Genomic DNA, 21,933 nt, shown 5'->3' with positions numbered 1-21,933 from the left:
GGCAGAAATAGGCAGATCTCTGTGAGCTCTAGGCCAGTCTACACTGTGATCTGTCTTAAAGGAAAGAAGGAAGGAGGGAGGGAGGGAGGGAGGGAGGGAGGGAAGGAAGGAAGGAAGGAAGGAAGGAAGGAAGGAAGGAAGGAAGGAAGGAAGGAAGGGGCCATAGCCAGTCTTGGAGGCCAGAGATTCTGAGTTTGAGTCCAGCCTGGTCTACGGAGTGAGTTCCAGAACAGTCAGGGCAACACAGAGAAATCCTGTCTCAAAAAAAAAAAAAAAAAAAAAGGTAGATTGACGTTATGGTCAAAAACAAGGTGAATAAATTAAATTTTATGTATATTTTTCTTTACTATTTTGACTTAGAAATAATCAAAATTATTTGCTCCCTACTTAATTCTTTAGCTATACCCCTCTGTCCCTACTTTTTCATTCCTCTTTTTCTGAAACTGTATTTACAACCATGGGGGTTTTTTGGTTTTTTTTTTTTTTTTTTTTTTTTTTTCCGGAACTGGGGACCGAACCCAGGGCCTTGCGCTTGCTAGGCAAGCGCTCTACCGCTGAGTTAAATCCCCAACCCCTACAACCATGTTTTTAAAGTTGTAATTTAACATCTGAATCACTAATGTTGCACTAGCCCTTAATTTTTATTTATATATGCATGAATATGTTTATTCATTGTGTTTGTGTGCGCACTGTGGAGGTCAAAGAGCAACTTGTGGGTATCGGTTCTCTTCTTCCACTGAACGGATTCCAGTGACAGAACCCTGCTAGTCAGACTTTGCAGTAAACTCCTTAATAGGCTGTTATCTCGTTGCCAACCCAGCAGCTTTCGTCGTCATCGTTGTTGATGTTGTTGTTGTTGTTCCGCAGGGTAAGATAAGGTTAGTTTTGAACTTTTAACCACATGCCTTCATCTTACAGGCCTGTGCCCTCACTCCTGCTTTGCATTAGCCTTTAAGGACCCAAATATGCCCGTGTGGTGATATGTTTCCTTAATACCAGCACTAGGGAAGCAGAGTCAGGAGAATCTCTTTGTATTCGAGACCAGCCTGGAGTTCCCAGACCCTGTCTCAAAAAAACAAACAAACAAAAACAAAACAAAAACAAAAACCACGAAAAACAGGCAGCAAAAGGTGACACCAAAGATAGCCTAAGAATAACCCCGCTGCCCCGCCCTGTCCACTTCTCCAGTTTAGGCCACCCTCCCCCAGACGAGCTTCGCTGCGCATGCTCAGCCGCAAAGGCTTCCGGGAGAGGGGCGGAGCCGGCGTGGTTGTTTGCACTGCGAAACCCGAGTGGGCGCTTCCCGCCGCTGGGTTGGTGATAGATTATCCGTCCTCGTGGAGTCGCTCAGGGCCGCTTTTCCAGAGAGAGGTGGCGTTTTTCCGGTCCTGAGGAGGGTGACGCGACAGGTGGGAAGCCCACAGTGTCGAGAGAGTCGTGACCCCGGCTTCCAGGCTTCTTGGCGTCCTGGCCTCTGTACGGTGACTGAGCTTGGTGCGTTTGGTCTCTTGCGGCTTTTTTCTGTAACTGTCTTCCGTTTACACCTGTGGCTCTCTTTCCATTAAGCAGTGTATTTTTCAGACTTAAACAAATTGGGTGTGTTAGTTCTTTCCTTTAATCCAGCATCCGAGAGGCAGGGGATTCTCTTGAGTTCGAATCCAGCCTGGTGCATAAAGTCAGTTCTAGGCCAGTCAGTGCTACTTGACGAGACCTGGTTTAAAAAAATAAAAAACACTGGGCTGGAGAGAGATGGCAGCAAATAGTTTTAACTGTAGGGTTATGTGAGTGAAATTTGCAAGCTAGCACCGGTGGTGGTTGCCCATTTCTTTAATCCTAGCAGGGAGGCAGAAGCAATTGGATCTCTTAGTCTACAGTGCTAGTTAAAGGACACCCAAGGCTAAACAGAAAAAAAAAAATTCTCAAAAAATGGAAAAAGAAAGAAATTTTAGGCCAAAATTCAAAAGGGATTGGGGCAAACTTATAATCACCCCAGTCAGTACAAGGAATTTACGTTAACCCAGATATCAAAAATGGCCATTTTGTGTTACTGTTACATGTTAATGCTTTGAAGATACCTAAATATTTAACATGTAATGTATAATACAGTTAAGTATTTCTCATAATTTTATTATTTTTGTTTTCAGAGTCTCTAAAAAAATCTTCCAGTCTAATCTCCTGAGTGCTGGGATTACAGACAGGAAGCACTACACTTGACAATTTGATTACTTTTTCTCTTATTGGTTGGTATGTGACAAGACTCTCTTTCCTGAGGAGACATGACACACATCTGTTCACCCCAGATAAAGAGCCCACAGCAGACCAGAGTAGCTTGGTGAACCAGTGAGTTTCATTGGAATTACTTACAGGAATATGGATGAGGGGTTACTTACGGGAGCAGAACAGACAGCAGCAGAACCAAAGTGCACCCCAGCATGGATGACAACTCACAAATGCTGGGAACCTGGAACACGCTGCACTGGCCTGTTGAACTGCCAGCAGTTCGGAGAGCGTCCTTTCCTAGTGACTCAGTTGGTCTAGTCTTCAGGTCAGCGGGTCTGATCTCAGAGTTATTTTTGCAGCTTGGCTTGTCTGAGAGTGACTCTGTTTTTCACTCTGGGAGGTAGGGGCCTAGTGAATCTGGTCAGTTTCAGGGATTCCTCGGAGTTATTTTTGAGTTGCTTACCTTTTAAGGAGCTTCCCTGTGGATGAAATGTATCAATCTTGAAGAAACACAACAGGTGTCCAGTTCTTGTTTAACTTTCAGTACCTCTCTCCCTGTAGTGGCCTCCAGCTCCCTTGGTAGATACCTGCTTCAGTCTCCTAGGCCTTTAGCTTTGTGTTCTTGCCTCTACACCAGGCTAGTGCGTGCCAGCATACCTGCCTGCTCTGGGTTCCGTAGACTTTATAGTTTCCTTTCATTGGCCCACTGCTTCACTTAGGGAAAATCAGGTTGAGTTTTTCAGTAAGTCAGTTATATCTTTCCATTGATTTAAAGCTTCCTTAATTCCCCTTAGCAGTGTTTTGACTTTAGTTTACAAGACTTGACAACTTTCATTAGGTTTATTTCTGTATTCGGTGTCTACTACTACCCTCAATGGGATGAAACAAAGGACTATCCCATAGTATCCTACATTTGATGAGTATGTCATAGAAAATAGTTATATTTACGATTTTTTAGATTTATTTATTTTTTTATATTTATTTGTTTATTTATTTATTATATGAGTACACTGTAGCTGTCTTCAGACACACCAGAAGAGGGCATCAGATCTCATTACAGATGGTTGTGAGCCACCATGTGGTTGCTGGGAATTGAACTCAGGTCCTCTGGAAGAGCAGTCAGTGCTCTTAACCACTAAGCCATCTCTCTAGCCCATATACATATATTTACTTTTTTTTGTTGTTGTTCCTATTGCAAAGAAGTAAAATTTGTTATTTCTGGAGCTGAGAATCAGTTAAACCCAAGGCCTCAATCCCCAAACCCTAAAATGTTTAAATATTGACTTTGTTAAAATTAAAGATTCTTTTTTTTTTTTTTTTTTTTTTTTTGGTTCTTTTTTTTTTTTTTTTTTCGGAGCTGGGGATCGAACCCAGGGCCTTGTGCTTCCTAGGCAAGCGCTCTACCACTGAGCTAAATCCCCAACCCCAAAATTAAAGATTCTTTAGGGTTTTCTATATACACAATCACAAAATCTAGAATAATGACAAAATTTTACATTAGTCTTTTTTGTTTGTTTTATGAGACAGGGTTTCTCTGTGTAAACCTGGCTGTCCTAGAAATTGCTCTGTAGACCAGGCTGGCCTCAAACTCTGAGATCCCCTGCCTCTGCCTTCTGAGTGCTGAGACTAAAGTTGTGCGCCATCGCCTCCCCCTTTTTGAACTATTTTACTAAAATCTCTGGTACACAAAAGAAATGGTGAAAGAGAAACCTTGTTTGTTTGTCTTAGGGTCTCCCAGAGTAGTTCAGGCTAACCTGGAAGACTCCGCAGCTAAGGCTGACCTTGAACTCTCAGTGATGCTTCTGCCTCTGCCTCCCAGGAACTGTGATTATACCCATGAGCCACCAAACCTAGAACGTCTAAAATATCAGCTAACTTTCATTCCTTGGTTCATTCTTTTTTTTTTTTTATTACTATTATTAACTTGAGTATTTCTTATATACATTTTGAGTGTTATTCCCTTTCCCGGTTTCCGGGCAGACATCCCCCTCCCCCGGGTTCATTCTTTTAAGACAGAGTCTCACTCAGAGATCTGCCCGCCTGTCTCCAAAGGAGAGGGAAAATGTGGGCCACCATTCCCACCTGAAATACTAACTTTCTGTTAAACTGTGATTCAGCCAAATTCCCTTGTAATGTTCTCCTTATCCATGAAGAATACCTTCCACAAGCCCACTGGTTATCTGAATGCAGGCAGTACCAAACCCTGTCTGTTTCATTTAAAGATTACCCTTTATGAATTTGCTCTCGCTTTATAGAGTCTGAACAGTCAGCATTTCCACTCCTGTGCTTTAAATTTTAGAAGTTTAAATTTTATGTGTGTGGGTGTTCTTGCCTGTATGAACAGGTACCCAAGATGGCCTGAGTAGGGTGTGGGATCCTCTGGAACTGGAGTTATGGATGGTATGAACCAACATGTTGGTGCTAGGAATTGTGTCCAGGGCTTTGGAAGAGCCTTCAGTGCTCTGAACCACTGAGCCTTCTCTCCAGTCCCTCTTTCAGATCTTTTTTTTTTTTTTTTCTCTCGGAGCTGGGGACCGAACCCAGGGCCTTGCGCTTCTTAGGCAAGCGTTCTACCACTGAGCTAAATCCCCAGGCCCCCCCCCCCCTTTTTTTAAAAGAGTTACTTGAGTAAAAACAGCATAGTAGTCAATCAGACAACTCAAAGAACAATGAACAATTTGATACACAATTTAAAACTTAAGAGTTGGCTTGCTTATCTCCAGCCTTTAGGAAGCAGAGACAGTTGGATCTGTGCGTTCCAGGATACCCAGAGCTTCAGTAAGAAAGGTGGGGGGGAATATTGTTACCTTCAGATTTTTCCAGGAAATATTTTTGGGGTGTGGTTCATTCATTGCTGGTAACTCATTCTAATAGGGAGCGATTGCTGTATGTTTGGTTTTGGTCTGGGGGTGGACAGTGGGTTGAAACTGGGTATCATGTTGCTCACAGTTCCCTTGAACTCCTTATCTTCCTTCCTCTGACTTCCAAGGTCTCCTGTTTTTGGATATATATGTTTGGATATATATATATATATATATATTTTTTTTTTTTAATGTAAGGATACTGTGAAGAAAGGGCAAGTGAGACCGCTCAGGGTAAAGGCTCTTGCCTCCAATTCTGATAACCTGTTTGATCCCCAGGCCCTACAAGGTATAAGAAGAGAATGAACTTCTGTAGGTTGTCTTGGTATGTGTGTTTGTACCCTTACCACCACCACCCCCGAAACAAATAAATAAATGAAATAAAAAAAAAAAACCAAAAAACCTTTTTTGAGAACTTGGAAAAATGTCTTGGTGAGTAAAGGTGTTTGCGGTCAAACCTGCCAGCCTGAGATTAATGGCCAAGATGGACTTCCCCACATATGCCATGAGTCATGAGCACAGTCACACACACACACACACACACACACACACACACACACGCACGCACGCACTCACTAAATGTAATTGTTAGAACTTTCACTTTTTACGTGTGCCTGTGTGAGTTTCAACACACCACATGTATGCGAGAGCTGGAGGAGGCCGGAAGCTGGGGTTGCATCTCTTGATGCTGGAGCTACAGATGCTGGGAACTGAACCCAGGTCCTCTGTAAGAGTAACAAAGTGCCCTTAACCAGTGAGCCACCCTTCTAGTCCTAAATGTAAGTCCTAAGAAAAATTTTTTTAAACAATTGGGAAATACTGGTTGAACGGGAAGAAAACACGCACAGCATTGTACCGCAGCTCGGTGCTCAGGGCAGTTATATGAAGGGTCCAGCAGGCTCTCATTTAATTTGCCATTTTCTGTTGAATTGCCTAGTTGCCTTGAGTACACTTTGTACATTACTTTCAATTCTCTATTTTAAGAGTATTGTCAAACCCAGCAACCTACAATTCAGAAGAAAAGAAACTTACATTTTCAGGCAGTGGTAATAGAATTAAATCATAATTTTGTTTGATCAATCAAATAGCCAATTTAGTCTACTTTCTAAAATTGCCTTTGAATATCATGCTATTGTGGGTTCCTTTTCATATCCCAAAGTATCCTCTAAAATGAAAGGTGCATATGTATGTAAATGAGAATTCTGTTTCTTCCTGTTTCTCAAGCTCCACAGCCGACATCTCTGTTCTCACCTGACGTGAGTAAAATGCTTCCTGCAGTTCCAGGCACAGCTGCTCAGCTTTCCTGTTCCAGTTGTAGAAGAGTCTTTCAGGAGGGACAGACAGCTTTTCAGAGGAAAGGGTCTGCTGAGCTTTTCTGCTCGAGACTCTGCATCGATGGGTGCCCTTTACCTGCTATGTCCCCAGCTCCTCTCAAAAGAATGTGCTTAAACTGCTCAAGGTACGGAAGGCAAAGCAAGGCCTTTTATTTTGCTGCAAAGATCTTGCTCAGCGTTTTGGTTATAATTGTATGTGTTTCGCCTTCTCTGAGGATGGGAAACCGTGGGTAAATGAAAAGAATTTGCTTCTGCTTCAGTTCCTTTAAGATCACTCAAAAGTAGTTTTGGTGGTTGAAGGGTTTACACAAATTTACTTGGATGGGTGGAGAAGCATTGAGAATCTCTTTGTTAGAGTTTGTTTTGTTAAATAAATGTGAGAATTGAGAGCATCAAATAAGCTGTTTTCCATGCTCAGAACGTGGATAAAGTATGGGTTTTGGTGTCTTGGGTTTGTTTTGGTTTTGGGTTTTTGAGTCAGGGACTCACCTGAGATGATTTTCTCATGTTTGCTCCCAGTTCCCGTGGAAGATTTTTTGTTTTGAGAGAGGGTCTCACTATGTAGCCTCTGGCTACCGAGGAGTTCGCTGTGGAGAACAGGCTGGACTTGAACTCAGAGATCCTCCTGTCTCTGCCTTCCGAGTGCTGGGACCATAGGAGTGTGTCACCACACTGCACTACCTACACTTACTAATAGGCTCACAGACCCTTTACTTCAATTCCTTATTTGGCTGGCGCTTCCAATGCTGTCTTTTGTTTCAGGTCCTATTTTCTGGAACTCTATTTCTTTTTCTTTTTTCGTTTTCTTTTTCTCTTTAAAGTTCTTTTATTTTGTTTTGTGTATGAATGTTTTCTCTACTCATATGTCTGTGTACCACATGCATATCCTGTGCCTGCAGAGGGCATTTGATTCATTGAAACTGAAGTTGCAGGCAGTTGTGAGCCACCATGGAGGTTGCTGGAAATTAAACACAGGTCCTCTGCAAGAGCAACCAGTGCTCTTGAGCACTGCCCCACCCTCTGGCTCTCCCTTGCTCTTTCCAATCCTATAGGACCTGCTATGTCCAGTTTTCCCTTTGGCTGTAAGTCATAGGGCATTCTCTTCAGTCTACTTTCTCTTTCTGCAGAGTCATAAACCTGGAAGGGACAGTAGAGATCACCCAGTGCAGACCTTTTCTTTTGGTTTTGAGGAAACTGAGGCCCTGAGGAGTTAAGGCACTGTGTTGCTATGGTTAGCATATACGCACTACATTTCTTCAGCCCCAGCTTTGCCACATGTCACAGGCGTTGAAAAAGACTCATGCAAGAAAGAATTTGCTGTGTAAGTTGTTCTTTTAAGGAGTAACAATCAGGTATGATGAGAAGAAATAGACAACATTGGCTTCTCTGGAATATACGTACATATATATGTAAGAAATCGTGGTTTGGTTAAAAGGTGATAGCCATGCTTAGACTGGGAGAAGCCATCATTATTCATAATAATAACATGCTTTTATTGGGACTTTTAAAATCTATTTTCTTTTGCATGTTTTGGTGTTTTGCCTGCATGTTTATATATGTGCCACATGCCTGCCTGGCGCCTGGGGAAATTGGAATAAGACATTCTGTTTTCTGGAGCTGTAGTTAAAGATGGTTGTGAGCCACCATGTGGTTGCTGGGAATTGAACTCAGATCCTCTGGAAGAGCAGCAGTGCTCTGAACCACTGAGCCCTCTCTGCAGCCCTTTTATTGAGACTTTTAAAAAATTTCACATTCCATGGCGTCTTTTGGTTTTCTCAGACAGGGTTTCTCTGGGTACCCCTGGCAATCCAGGGACTTGCTCTGCAGACCAGGCTGGCCTCAAATTCACAGAGCTCCACCTACCTCTGCCTCCTGAGTGCTGGGATTAAATGTGTGCACCACTGCCTGACTGAAGTACCAAAATTTTAAGTCATTTTTAAGGCTTCTTATTTTAGCAATGATTTAATATCTTTAGCTGATATTTAATGTTTCTGTTTAATGAAGCAAAATGAAGGATAACTTTGAAGATGACATTTAAAATATTACAAAGAGACTTTTTATTGAAAACTATTAAGATACGTTTAAGAAGAATTCTTTCCATACTTTAGTATTGGAAATAAAAAGAAATTCTGAAGACAAATCGTTCTGGTCCAAAACAGGCCTCGTCAATAATGTTTAATGTATTTACAGGCCAGTTGACACCATACACTGATATTTTTAGATAACTGTAAGGATCCTTCTAACATGGTTAGCTTTTTTTCTTTCTTTTCTTTTGAATTTTAAGCTTCATTATATTAAAAAAAGGGGGGGGGTTGGGGATTTAGCTCAGTGGCACAAGGCCCTGGGTTCGGTCCCCAGCTCCGAAAAAAAGAAAAAGGAAAAAAAAAAAAATCACACACCAACATTAACCAGACCCGAAGAGTATCCAACTCAGTGTACTGTGTACAGGTGCAGTAGCCATTGAGAATGGAAGCTGTGAAACCTCCCATTGGACCTGAACACTTTTACTATCGGATATATTTATACTTACCTACCACAGAAAATAAAACAATTCATGAGAGAGTTAAAACTAGAACATATTTTTAAAATCCCTGCCAATCTCTTCAGAAAAGCTGTCAATATAAATTGATTAAGCTAGAGATGTCAGATACAGGTTTCCTAAAATAATTTCTAATCTTTCTTTCTTTCTTTATTTTTATTTTATGTGCATTGGTGTTTTGCATCTGTGTCTATGTGAAGGTGTATGAGGGTGTCAGATTGTGGAGTTAGTTACAGATAGTTGTGAGCTGCTATGTGGGTGCTGGGAATTGAACCCAGGTCCTCTGGAAGACCAGTCAGTGCTCTCAACAGCTGAACCATCTCTCCAGCCCTTTCTAAATTTTTTTAAAAGAATTGTTTATTTTATGTTTATGAGTACACTATAGCTATCATCAGACTCAACAGAAGAGGGTATCAGATCCCATTACAGATGGTTGTGAGCCACCATGTGGTTGCTGGGAATTGAACTCAGGACCTCTGGAAGAGCAGTCAGTGTTCTTAACCACTGAGCCATCTCTCCAGCCCCCTTCTCTAGTTTTTACTTAAAAGTTTGGTAGTAAATACTGTGAGTTGTTTACCTTGAAATGGCAGTCTTCCTTCATTTTCCAGAAAATATCTGCCTGATGTCCCCTTCTCAAAATAGTTTAGCATATAGTCTCAAAAATATGATTTATGAAAAAGATAGCTAAGGCTATTATTACTCAGATTTTCTGTATACTTTGTCTAGAGACAGCAGTCAACTACTGATAAACATGGCAGTGTTTTGTGCCATGTCTCCTTGTATGACTGTGCTGGTTGGTTTCTCTCAACCTGACACAAAAGGGTCACCTGAGGGAGAGAACCTCAATTGAGAAAATGCCTCCATCAGATTGGCCTGTAGACAAGGGCATTTTCTTGATCTATGATTGTTGTGGGATGACCTGCCCCACTCTGAGTGGTGCCATCCTTGGGCATGTGGTCCTGTGTTGTCTTAAGAAAGGTTAGGCAAGCTATGGGCAGTCAGCCAAGAAGCAGATTCCTCTGGTCTCTATTTCAATTCCTGCCCTTCCTTCAGTGATGGATTATGACCTGGGAGTTATAAGAGGAAATAAATTTTTTCTTTGCTGGTTACAGTCAGTAGACCTGGTTCATAACAGTAGAAGCAAACTAGGACAGTCACACCCATATTCAAGCGTATTCTCTTGATTGCCTTTATGTCTGTGTATCGAAGTGCATGCATTGCCCCTGGAGTTCAGAAGAGCGCACTGGATCCCCTGAAACAAGAATTACAGACAGTTGTGAGCTGCCATGTGGGTGCTGGGAATTGTCAAAATTCAAATTAAAATAACTTGAAAATGTTGTTTTATTGACACCATTCTTAATTTCTGGAACTAAATTGCCTTGTTTTGTTTTACAGTAAATGCATGGCAGAAGGATCCCAAGAGCTCACTGCCCAACCAGCATAGCTCAAACAATGACTCTTGCTCTCAGTTCAGTGAGAAACTGGGTCAGGACAATTCAGAGAGCAAGAGGGGAAGGTGCCCAAATGCCCTGCTCTGGGCCCTTCATGTATACTCACAGAAACTCATGAGTTACTATATATATTTATTGTTCCATTAACAAGCATTTATTGTTTGTTTTTAGAGACATTTTAAATCTAAAGGATATGAAGAGCGTCCGATTGGAGGATAGCAGTTGTAACAAAAACTTTTGTAGCCAGTCTTGTCTTACATCATATGAAGAAAAACGAAAGCCATGTGTTACCGTATATACTGAGAGCACTTTGCCTAAGTGCAGCATGTGTCAGAGGACATCCACTGTAAGTTTCTATCGTTTTTAACATCTAGAATTCTTGTCATTCTGCTTAAATGTCCTTTGTTGCTGTTGTTTTAGTCTTTGCAGTAAAGCCTACCTTTTACATTTTTATTCTGCTAACAAGTTCCGTTGTGAACTGGTGTGAGAGCTGTGGTCTCTAACCTGTCCCACATACTTCAGGGGGAAGCAGTGTCCTTACTTGAGTAGTGCAAAGAATACTCACGGGTAGAAGCGGGTGAGCAGAAAGAGCTCTGTCCCCAGCTAGTCCGTGTTTGCTGTCATTGGGGAAACTCTTTGATTGATGGTTAATGAACATGAAAAAGACATTTGGGTGCTCCTGAGAACAGATAAGTCATCCTTCTTTTGTGGACTAAATGAGATGAACACAGTTTATGGTTTGATACCTTTTTATGAATCAGGATGAATATTTATCTTGATTGTTACATGATGTTTAGTAATGTAGTAATACATAATCCTAGTGTTTGAGAGACATAGGCAGGCAGATCTCTGAGTTTGAGGTCAGTCTGGTCTACAGAGTGAGTTTCAGAACAGCCAGAACTACAGGGATAACCGTATCTTGAAAAACAATACTATATTACTCATACTGAATACATCAGAATATCAAGAAATCAAAATCTCTAGCAACTCCTTTGGTAACCATGGTCGAGTGTGCCCTGATTCTTTTCCTGACTAGATGACATTGTCAGTGAGGCTGGTGCCGTCAGAGTGTCTTGAACTGTCGAGTGCTACCTGCAGAATGTGTCTGTGAGTTGGAAACACAGCTCAGTGGTAGAGCGTATTGCTTAGCATCTATGTTCAACCCCTAGCATATGCAAAAGAAAGGGCCTCTGGGGGTTGGGGATTTAGCTCAGTGGTAGAGCACTTGCCTAGGAAGCGCAAGGCCCTGGGTTTGGTCCCCAGCTCCGAAAAAAAGAACCAAAAAAAAAAGAAAGGGACTCTCTCTGTGAGCAGAATTCAGGAGCATTTTATGTTTTACTAACAGGACGAGGAGCCAGGTGGTCTGGAGGCAGAGTCAGGCAGATCTCAGTGAAGTCAGCCAGTCTGTATAACCAAGTTCCAGACCAACCAGAGTTACTTGTCTCAAAGAAAAAAAAGTCATATTAATAAAAGACTAAAATGAAAATTTTCCTGTGCCCCACCCCCTCTAAATTTTCAAGACAGGGTTTCTCTCTCTGTGGCCTTGGCTAGAACTGTCTCTGTAGAACAGGCTAACCTGAAACTCAAGTTTAGTTATTAGATTTAAAGTGTGTACCACCATGCCTGGCTTGTTCTTTCTTTTTTTTTTGGTTCTTTTTTTCGGAGCTGGGGACCGAACCCAGGGCCTTGCGCTTCCTTTTCTTTTTTTTTTTTTTTTTTTTTTTTTTTTTTCCCCGGAGCTGGGGACCGAACCCAGGGCCTTGTGCTTCCTAGGCAAGCGCTCTACCACTGAGCTAAATCCCCAACCCCTCTTTCTTTTTTTTTTTAAGATTAATTTATTTAGGAGCTGGAATGATGGCTCAGCACTTAAGATCCAGGGGGTTCAGTTCGATACCTAGTGCCTGTATGATGCTCATTAACTACCTAGAACCCTAAGTCCAGGGATCTGGTGCCCTCTTGTAGATACTGCAGGAATTGCATGTAAATGGTGTGTACATACATTCAAGCAGAACACTCATCCATAAAAAAACCTGACAACCTGAGCACAATCCTCAGGACCCACGTGGTAGAAGGAAAGAGTGAGCTGACTCTGACTTGCACGAATGATATTGTACATTCCCATACACATGCAAATAAATAAATAGAACTTTGGAGGATTTCTTTGTTTCCACTTATGTGCATAGGTGTGTGCTTGCACATTTATGCAGGTGCCCATGGAAGCAAAAGAAGGTGTCATATTCTTGGGGCAGGAATCACAGGGGATAGATAGTACGTGACTCAGCACGGGCACTCGGAAACTACCTGGGTCCTCTGAAAGAGCAGGAAGTGCTCTTAACTACGGAACCATCTTTCCAGCCAATTTCTTGCCTCTTCTATTGATATTCTGGACTCCACAGAAAAGAAACGCTATGTATTTTTAGTTTTTTTGCACTGTGTATCAAAAAGCAGGTGTGTTCCACCGTTGCATTCAGTGATATAGAAAGACGAGGGTGAAACCCTCAGTCTACAGCCTTCCCTTTGTCCCCTGTTCTTACTGAACTTGCTGTGTTCTGCTTCCTCTTTGTATGCTGCTTTCTCACAATAGGAATGTGTTTGGTTTTCAGGGGGAGAGGTGTTAATCCTTTAAGGCAAGGTCTGTCTATGTAGGCTTTGCTGTCCTGGAGCTCACTATGTAAACTAGGCTGGCCTCTGAACTCATAGAGCTCCACCTGCCTCAGCTTCTGAGCTGGAATTAAAGGAATGCACCACCACACCCAGCTATGCTTGTGATTCTACCCTGAACTTAGCCTAGAGCAGCGGTTCTCAACCTGTGGGTTCTTGATCCTTTTGGAGGTCATATTTCAGTTATCCTATATATCAGATATTTACATTATGATTCATAACAGTAGCAAAATTCCAGTTATGAAGTAGCAATGAAATAATATCGTTGGGAGTTACCACAACGTGAGGAGCTATGTTAACGAGTCACAGCAGTAGGAAGGTTGAGGACCTCTTCCTAGAGGGATAGGTACTGCCCCGGTATCCTATAGTAGATATTAAGTACCCTTTCTTTCTCATTAGCCCTGTGTGCAAGGGCTCATATTCAAGGACAACACTACTCTGCATTCTTACTCAGTATGCTCTAGTTGCCTGGGATAATAAGCTGCTTTGGTGGCCTCTCTTTTCATTGCCATTACCGTAGCTGTTAAATAAGAGTAGTTTTCAGATAAGCTTATCGAATTGCCTCATGTGGTTTTGTAGCCTGTACTCTGAAATGTAAAGAATTGTTACTGTTTATAATATTTCAGCTGAAAGCAGTTAAAGTGTTTTTAGTATTGCATATGATGTATCAGAAATATGAATATTATTTTTAATCTTTAAACAGAAACCACCCAGAATACTTAGATCTTTTCCTTGCAAATCACTGAAACTATCAGATGAGATGATTGTGATTACTAATGACTTGGGGAACCTAGAGATTTTCTGCTCTGTTTGTTTTTCTTCATACAACAGTGCTGTGATGGAATCTTCTTCAGGTAATCCTTAACAGCCTCAAGTTGTGCTATGTACTGGAATATAGCTACGCTTTGCTTTTAATTTATAGTTTTGATTAGCTTCCATATTAAAGTAACTTGAAATTCCAAATGAGTGCTGGAGAGATGTCTTAACAATTAAGAATGCTTGCTGCTCAGTCATGAGGGACCTAAGTTCAAATCCTAGCACCCATGCAACAACATTCACCTCACAAATAAAATAATCTTTATTTTTTAAAAATATCCAAAGGGGTTGGGGATTTAGCTCAGCGGTAGAGCGCTTACCTAGGAAGCGCAAGGCCCTGGGTTCGGTCCCCAGCTCCGAAAAAAAGGAAAAAAAAAAAAAAAAAGAAAAAAAAAATCCAAACATACTGGTAATATAGCTCAGTTGTCAGACTGCTTGCCCAGCGTGCCTGAGACCCCGGGCTCGATGCCCTCCAAGTGTGATGGTGGGCAAACACTCTCCCACTGATTTATAACCCTCAGCACAAAACCACTACTAGACAGTATTTTCTGCTTGATTATAACAATGATTTTTGTTTACTTTTGTCAGTTAATGTTTCCATGGTGCACAGTGCTTCAAAAGAGAATGTCTGTCCTAAGAAATACCCAGTCATAAGCAGTATAATGTCATTAGTAAACAATCGTGCTGACCTGGTCGTGAATACTGATCTCTTACAAGGTAAACAGACATTTGATATAAACAGTGTTTTGCCATATTGTTGAATCTGTCTGTCTGTTTCCTGATATGAAATAAGCTGTGTGAGCTTATGGTACTGTTAAAGTATAAAATCTTGAATATGTGCTTTAATTTGTTTCAACAGGTACACTTTCTTCTGTACCTACAAATGTCATTGTGAACGTAAGTTTTATCCTGATTTTTTAAAATCTGAAACAGATTTTGTATGTATATGTCTTTTTTTTTTTTCTTTTTTTTTTCTTTTTTTCAGAGCTGGGGACCGAACCCAGGCCCTTGCGCTTGCTAGGCAAGCGCTCTACCACTGAGCTAAATCCCCAACCCCGTGTGTATATGTCTTTTCATACATAGATAGGTTTTTATACACATATATATGCCATAAAGTATTGTGGCTGGAGAGATAGCTCAGCAGTTAAGAACACTAGCTGCTCTTTCAGAGGACCTGGGTTCAGTCCCCAGCCACCCATGAGACAGCCCACAACTGTCTGTGACTCCAGTTTCGGGGGATCCGAGAAGCCTTCTGTTGGCCCCTGCAGGCAGTGGACACACTAGTAGTGCACAGATATACATGCAGGTAAAACATCTACATATGATAAAGAAAACTCTAAAAACCCAAATTAATTTTAAAGTATTGTTACATTTTTATCTGAGGGTCTTTTCTGCTTGTTTCTTTTTTAATTATTATTTAATGTATATGAGTACACTGTCGCTGTCTTCAGACACAGCAGAAGAGGGCATCAGATCCCATTACAGATGGTTGTGAGTCATCATGTAGTTGCTGGGAGTTGAACTCAGGACCTCAGTGCTCTTAATCACTGAGCCATCTCTCCAGCCCACAATTAATTGTTTTTTTTTTTTAAAGATTTATTCATTTATTAAATACAAGTACACTGTAGCTGTCTTCAGATACGCCAGAAGAGAGCATCGGATCTCTTTACAGATGGTTGTGAGCCACCATGTGGTTGCTGGGAATTGAACTCAGGACCTCTGGAAGAGTAGTCGGGTGCTCTTAACCGCTGAGCCATCTCTCCAGCCCCACAATTAATTGTTTTTAAGACAATCTCATGGGCTGGAGAGATGGCTCAGCGGTGCTGGAATTAAAGATGTGCGCCCACCATGCCCAGTTTCCTTTTGAATAAATAGTTCTAGTCATCTGAGTAATAGAAATTATTTTTTTGCTGTTATATACCTAAAAATCCTTTAAACATTTAATGCTGAATTTAGATGGCAAATAATTATGTTAATACTGCTTATAGAGAATCCTATACTATAACTCGTTCATCTTACTGTGTTACTGCAATAGATATGTTTTTATTGTTTGAAAACTGCTTAAACAAGTGTTATTTTACCATTTCTGTCCTAAGAGCTCAGCCAGTGAGTCCAGCAGTGGTGTTGGAAATAGTGTGGACCAGCCAAGCCTCCCCCCGCCTTCCTCTGTGCTCGGTGAGGACAAAGCTGCTCCCAGTGAGGAGGTCCAAAACAACAGTGAGACAAACCAGGATCCTACATATAGCATGACATCCGTGAAAGGAAATGATCAGCCATGTTTCTCAAAGTCTACATCCACAGAACAGAAGATTAAGAGTGAGCCGCAGCCTGCTGGAGAGCTGTGGAGCCCAGGTTCCCAGCATCTGCGTCCCAGTACTGCCAATGAGATCGCTTTCTGCTATTCTTGCTACTTGTTCTACCAGAAAAAAGTCAGCTGTCGGAGAGAAGCTTTTGCAACCAAAGGAGCTGCTGCTGACTGGGAGAGAATGCTGGAAAATTTCAGACGGCATGAAGAAAGCGAAGGGCACTTAAAGTCCCTGCGATTTTGGAGGCAATGCCAGTTTCTCGATGCCGTTCCACATAACGATTCATCTGTTTATTCAAAACAGATTGAAGGAAATAAAAAGTACCTACAGCTCGTCATTGAGAACATTTTATTTCTTGGAAAACAGTGCTTGCTCTTAAAAGGAAATGACCAGTCTATTTCGTCCATTAATAAAGGCAATTTTTTGGAATTACTAGAGATTAGAGCAAGAGATAAAGGAGAGGTGTCTCGGCTTATGAGTTCACACATTGACTTCTATAGTAGTACTCTTGTCCAGGAGGAGATTATTGAAATAATAAAGGGTGAAATGTTGCAAGACATCGTGAGTGAGATCAACGCCTCCTCAGCCTTTTCAATAATCTGTGAGGAGGTAGCTGGCAGTGGTGCTGAGAGACAGCTTTCTGTGTGTGTGAGGTATGCACAAAAATTGCCAAGTGCTGTCTTCGTTAAAGAGCGGTTCCTGGGGTTCGTTACTGCTGAGGAGGTGACTGGGGCCCATGTACACAGGCGTATCAAAGCTTACCTGCAGCAGGTCGGAGTTGACTTTAATAAAATATGCGGCCAAGCCTATGATAGTGCCACAAATTTTAGGGTAAAACTGAATGAGGTTGTAACAGAATTCAAGAAGGAAGAGCCAAGAGTTCTGTATGTGCATTGTCATGCACATTTTTTTGAGTTAGCCGTGCTTAGCTTTTGTAAGGAGGTGAAGGAGCTCCGCAGTGCGCTAAACACGCTCGGCTCTTTGTTCAACACTGTCCGTGTGTCTGGAGAAATGTTGGCAAGTTTGCAGACCGTGTGTAAGCTAAGTCTGAATAAGACTTGTAAAAAGCACGCATCGCAGTCCTGTTGGCCAGCCCACGACCACTTGTTACTGGCTGTGACAGACTGCCTTCCAGAGATCGTGGGAATGCTGGAGTCCGTGTCGCGCCACTCCTCAGGCACAGGCGTGGCTGCGGAGCTGGAAGATTTGTTGGCGATGGTTACCAAGTTTGAGTTTATATTTTGTTTGAAATTTCTTTATCGAATACTCAGTATTACAGGGATTCTTTCTAGAGAGTTTCAAAGTGAAACTGTAGACATTTTTTCTTTGTTTTCAAAAATAGAAGCGATTTTGGAGTGTTTATCTTCTGAAAGGAATGATACATATTTTAAAACTATCTGGGATGGAGCAGATGAAATAAGTAAAAAGATAACCAGCAAGGGTTTTGATATTGAGAAACCCTCTTTTCAAAAAAGAAGAAAAATTCAAAGAACAGTAGATCCCTGCAACTCAGAGCATATGATTTTTCCTACTTCAGCAGATGAACAATATAAAATTAATATTTACTACCAAGGTTTGGATACTGTATTAAAAAGCTTAAAGTTATATTTTTCAGAGTTTGACTATTGCAAAATGAAACAAATTTCCGAGCTGTTACTCAAGTGGAATGAACCATTAAATGAAGCCACAGCCAAGCACATCCAGGAATTCTATAAACTTGATGCAGACATCATCCCTGAGCTAAGATTTTACCGGCAGTATGCAAGTCTCAACTTCGTCACACGGAATGGTTCCTTAAGCTTCATTGACCTGGGCTGTCTGTTTATTCAGCACGGTCTCCACAATAATATTCCTTGTATCACAAAACTGTTGCATATTGCTTTATCTTGGCCAATTACTTCAGCAAATAATGAGAAGTCATTTTCCACACTGCCTCATCTTAAAGCATACTTACTTCGTACCACGGGGCAAGAGAAGCTCAGTAGCCTTGCTCTGATAGCTGTTGAGCAGGAACTGGTAAATAAATTGATGGAACCTGAAAGACTCACGGGAATGGTTGAAAAGTTCATTAGTCAAATGAAAGATAAATAAGACAAACTTGCAACTTTGAGCTCAATTAAAAAGAATTCTGTGGTTTTATTAGAATCCTAACGAAGTTTTGTTTGTTGGAGGTTCTTTGAGATAGATAGGGATCTTACTGTGTAGCCTAGGCTAGTCTTGAATTCGTAAGCTCTTGTGACTGACCATCTTACCTCATTTTTCTCTTTTAAAGTATTGCAGTTGACAGATGATGTGTTAGGCACATCTACATTTAACACATTTACTGAGCAACTGCTATATACCAGATAGTATGATAAGTGCAGGAGACAGAGCAGAGAATTAGGAGTCTGGAGTCCAGTTGAACATAGTTTTTTTCTTTTTTTTCCGGACCTGAGGACCGAACCCAGGGCCTTGTGCTTGCTAGGCAAGCGCTCTACCACTGAGCTAAATCCCCAACCCCTGAACATAGTTTTCTAATATAGAAATCTAGTAAGAAACCAGGCACGGCAGCACACTCCCAGGATCCCACCAAACTCCCCGAGGACTGTGACTTAGTGATAACATACTTACTTCCCTAGAACAAATAAGGTCCTAGATTCAGTTCCCAGTGCCAAGGAAGTCCTGTAATACCATCATAACAGCCAGTAACTGTGTTGTTAAGTAATTGGTTTTTTGGTTTTTTTTTTTTTTTTTTTTTTTTTTTTTTGGAGCTGAGGACCGAACCCAGGGCCTTGTGCTTGCTAGGCAAGTGCTCTACCACTGAGCTAAATCCCCAACCCTGTTAAGTAAATTTTTTTAACTAAAACCATTGCTGGGAAGAGAATAATTCTACAGAAGCAAAAAAAAAAAAAAAAAAAAAAAAAATTAGCTGCCTAACTGGAACAAGGACCTGGTACCTACTGGCTGAGATATGGAGTGGCTGAGTTAGATTTGAGATACAGAGTAGGTAGACGAGGCATTGGTCTTCCCTTAACAACTGCATCAGCTCATGCCAAGAGGAAAGAGATCAGGGAAGTAGGGAGTTTAGGAAAGCCAGGTTGAGTTTTGGTTCTCTCAGCTACCTGCCTCGTTTAAAGAGTAAAGGCAAGAAGTAGGTGGCACATGACAGATCTAGGCTGTTTAGAGCTTCAGCTGAATTCTGGGCCTCCGGTAGTCACTCAGTCCTGCTGTCTTTATCCTCCAGAAGAAGCCAAAAGCCAGAGCAGAGGGAGTCCAGCCCCAATGCCATAATTTATAGAAGGGACCTGGTACAGGTGGCATTTCCTCTGGGCTGCATATAGAGTAGCGCCTCCAACACTAGAGTCCATTCCACAGGAGCTACACGCCCCGAGAGTTGCTCCGTGATCTGTCTTCGTTACCCTTGGATCTCATCTACTCCTGAGCCGCACCTGTGCCGACAAGTCCATCTCCAGCCTCCGTGTCCTCAAGGTGGGTGTGATGTGAACAAAACTCCGTGGTTCCCCAATTGTCTGGTTAATCCTATCTTCATTGCCTGGGCTTTTACTATACCACAGCCCAGTTTATGCCAAAGTTCAGTTGGATCCTCTATGGTCTCTGCTAGCGGTCTCTTGCTCTGTTGCTAACCACCCAGCCCTCACTCTTGGGTGTAATGCATTCTGGGTTCACTGATCTTCATGGATTTGGAAAAGGTAAAAATCTTAGATATCCTTAGCTGTGCAGTGAAGGACAGCACCTCAAACTGAGTCCAGCAAGAGGGAAGGTCAGTCAGGGACAAGGCTGTCTTCAGGTGTGGGAGCCTGTGACTCCAGTATGCAGGAAGGGGCTCTACCATTTGAGGCTCTAGGGCTGGTGCCTGCTATGGTGGGGAAGCAGCCCTTAACATGTTAACTAGGATAGAATACACCTTTAGTCCCAGTGCTTGGGAGGCAAGGGCAGGTGGATCTCTGACTCTCAGGCCAGCCTGATGTACAGAGCTAGTCCCAGGACTGTCAAGGCTACACCAATAAATCCTGGCTCCACAAACAAAAACCAAGGATGAACTCAGCAAAGCCTGACCCAGTCACGTACCACTTAGAAAAGTCTTTTCTAGGAAAACATTTAGAAGTGGACTCAGGGCCTGAGGTCTCGTGCCTCTTGCCCTTCAGCCAGGCCCCAGGCATTGTGTCACTCCCACCAGCATTCCCGCCTCTGTTCTACATTGTCCCACTGCTGTCACTGTTGTTCTGCCTTCTAGTTCCTAGCCCATTAATAGCTGCTTGTTGTTGACCTTGTTTTGAATGTTTATTCCACGTATTTTTTACTGTGATTTTTCTTTTATGTTCTTTAAGCCATGAACTTTTCTCTGAAGTCAGCTTCCTCTTCCAGTGTTAGGGTTTTATTGCTGTGATGAGACCTAGGAAACTCTTACGAAGACAAACATTGGGGCTGGCTGACAGTTTCAGAAGTCTGGTCTATTATCATCATGGTAGAGATCATGGCAGCATACAAACAGACTTGGTCCTGGAGGAGCCAAAAGAAGGCAGCTAGGAAGAGACTCCTCTGTAGGCAGCTAGGAGGCTTGAGCCTGAGCAGAGGAGTCTCAGAGCCCACCCACACAGTGACGCACATCTTCCACGCCCATACCTCCTGACAGTGCTACTCCCTGGACCAAAGCATATTCAAAATACCACATACATGAAGTTTTTAGTTTTGGTTATTTAATTTCCATCTTCTCAGATTCAAGATAGTGGATTTCTCCCCTCATCCCCATATTTGGTTGTTCTCTCTCACACCCCTTCTGGAAAGTGGAATAGGTAGGTATCTTTGTCAAATGCCTATTACGTACTTGGTACTTTGCAAATTGCATTTGGTGCTCTCAGTAGCCTAAGAAGCAAGTTTTAGGGGGGCTCAGGAGATTGCTTAGTAGTTAAGAGCACTGACTACTCTTGCAGAGAACCCTGGATTCAATTCCTAGCACCTACATGGCAGCCCACAATGGCCTACAACTCCAGTTCCAGAGGATCCAATACCCTTACATAGACACACATGAAGGCAAAACACCAGTTCACAGAAGATAAATCATTAAATAAATTTACTCCTTTAAAAGGTTATGAATCATACAATTAGTAAAGATCAAAATATAAAACAGGTGGTCTATGAATGGTACAATGGCTCATAATTTTAATCCCAGCACTGGGGAGGCAGAGCCCTCTAAGCAAGAGGCCATGTTGATCTACAGAGCTGGTTCCCAGATAGCCAGGATCACGTAGTGGCTGTGTGGGGGCGGGGGGTCAGCAGGTTGTCTTTGCACATTGAATGAAAGCATCCTTTTTTTTCCTTTTTTCTTTTTTTTTTTTTTTTTTCTTCTTCTCGGAGCTGGGGACCGAACCCAGGGCTTTGCACTTGCTAGGCAAGTGCTCTACCACTGAGCCAAATCCCCAACCCTTGAAAGCTTTTTACTTTGCTGCTGCTTATTTGTGGGGAATTTACAAGCTTATCATTTGTGGCGGGGGAGGGGCAGGAGGCGGTTTGGTTTGGTTTTTCCAGATGGGGCTTCTTTGTGTAGCCCTGGCTGGCTTCAAACTCAAAAGATCTGCTTAGGAGATCATGGGAGGCAGAAACATAAACTAGCTCCCGGTCAGTCACAAGGTTCAGACTCACAACTTATGTGCACTCACCATGGTGCCCTGTGTTGGCTAAGCTATGCTGTTTCTGAGGACCGAACCCAGGGCCTTGCACTTGCTACCACTGAGCTAAATCCCCAAC

General features: G+C 42.2%; 1 protein-coding gene and 1 pseudogene across 8 annotated transcripts; one reads left to right on the top strand and one right to left on the bottom strand.

Annotated features, from left to right (window-relative positions):
- Positions 1 to 1,258: 1,258 nt before the first annotated feature.
- On the top strand, positions 1,259 to 18,339 carry Zmym1 (zinc finger MYM-type containing 1). 8 transcript variants are annotated; one of them, NM_001107983.1, is given in 8 exon segments: positions 1,259 to 1,409; positions 5,705 to 5,860; positions 6,306 to 6,540; positions 10,577 to 10,751; positions 13,770 to 13,920; positions 14,471 to 14,599; positions 14,742 to 14,779; positions 15,979 to 18,338. In NM_001107983.1, coding segments are annotated over 6 exon segments (2,988 nt in total). In that variant the 5' UTR covers positions 1,259 to 1,409; positions 5,705 to 5,860; positions 6,306 to 6,346; the 3' UTR covers positions 18,280 to 18,338.
- A 1,206-nt stretch (positions 18,340 to 19,545) lies between these two features.
- On the bottom strand, positions 19,546 to 21,034 carry Cdc42se1-ps1 (CDC42 small effector 1, pseudogene 1; annotated as a pseudogene).
- Positions 21,035 to 21,933: the final 899 nt, after the last annotated feature.

The sequence above is a fragment of the Rattus norvegicus genome, chromosome 5, assembly GCF_021556685.1.
Source record: "Rattus norvegicus strain SHRSP/BbbUtx chromosome 5, alternate assembly SHRSP_T2T, whole genome shotgun sequence".
Lineage (NCBI taxonomy): Eukaryota > Metazoa > Chordata > Mammalia > Rodentia > Muridae > Rattus > Rattus norvegicus.
The sequence above is the reverse complement of the archived record's forward strand: the minus strand, read 5'-3'. Positions and strand labels throughout refer to the sequence as shown.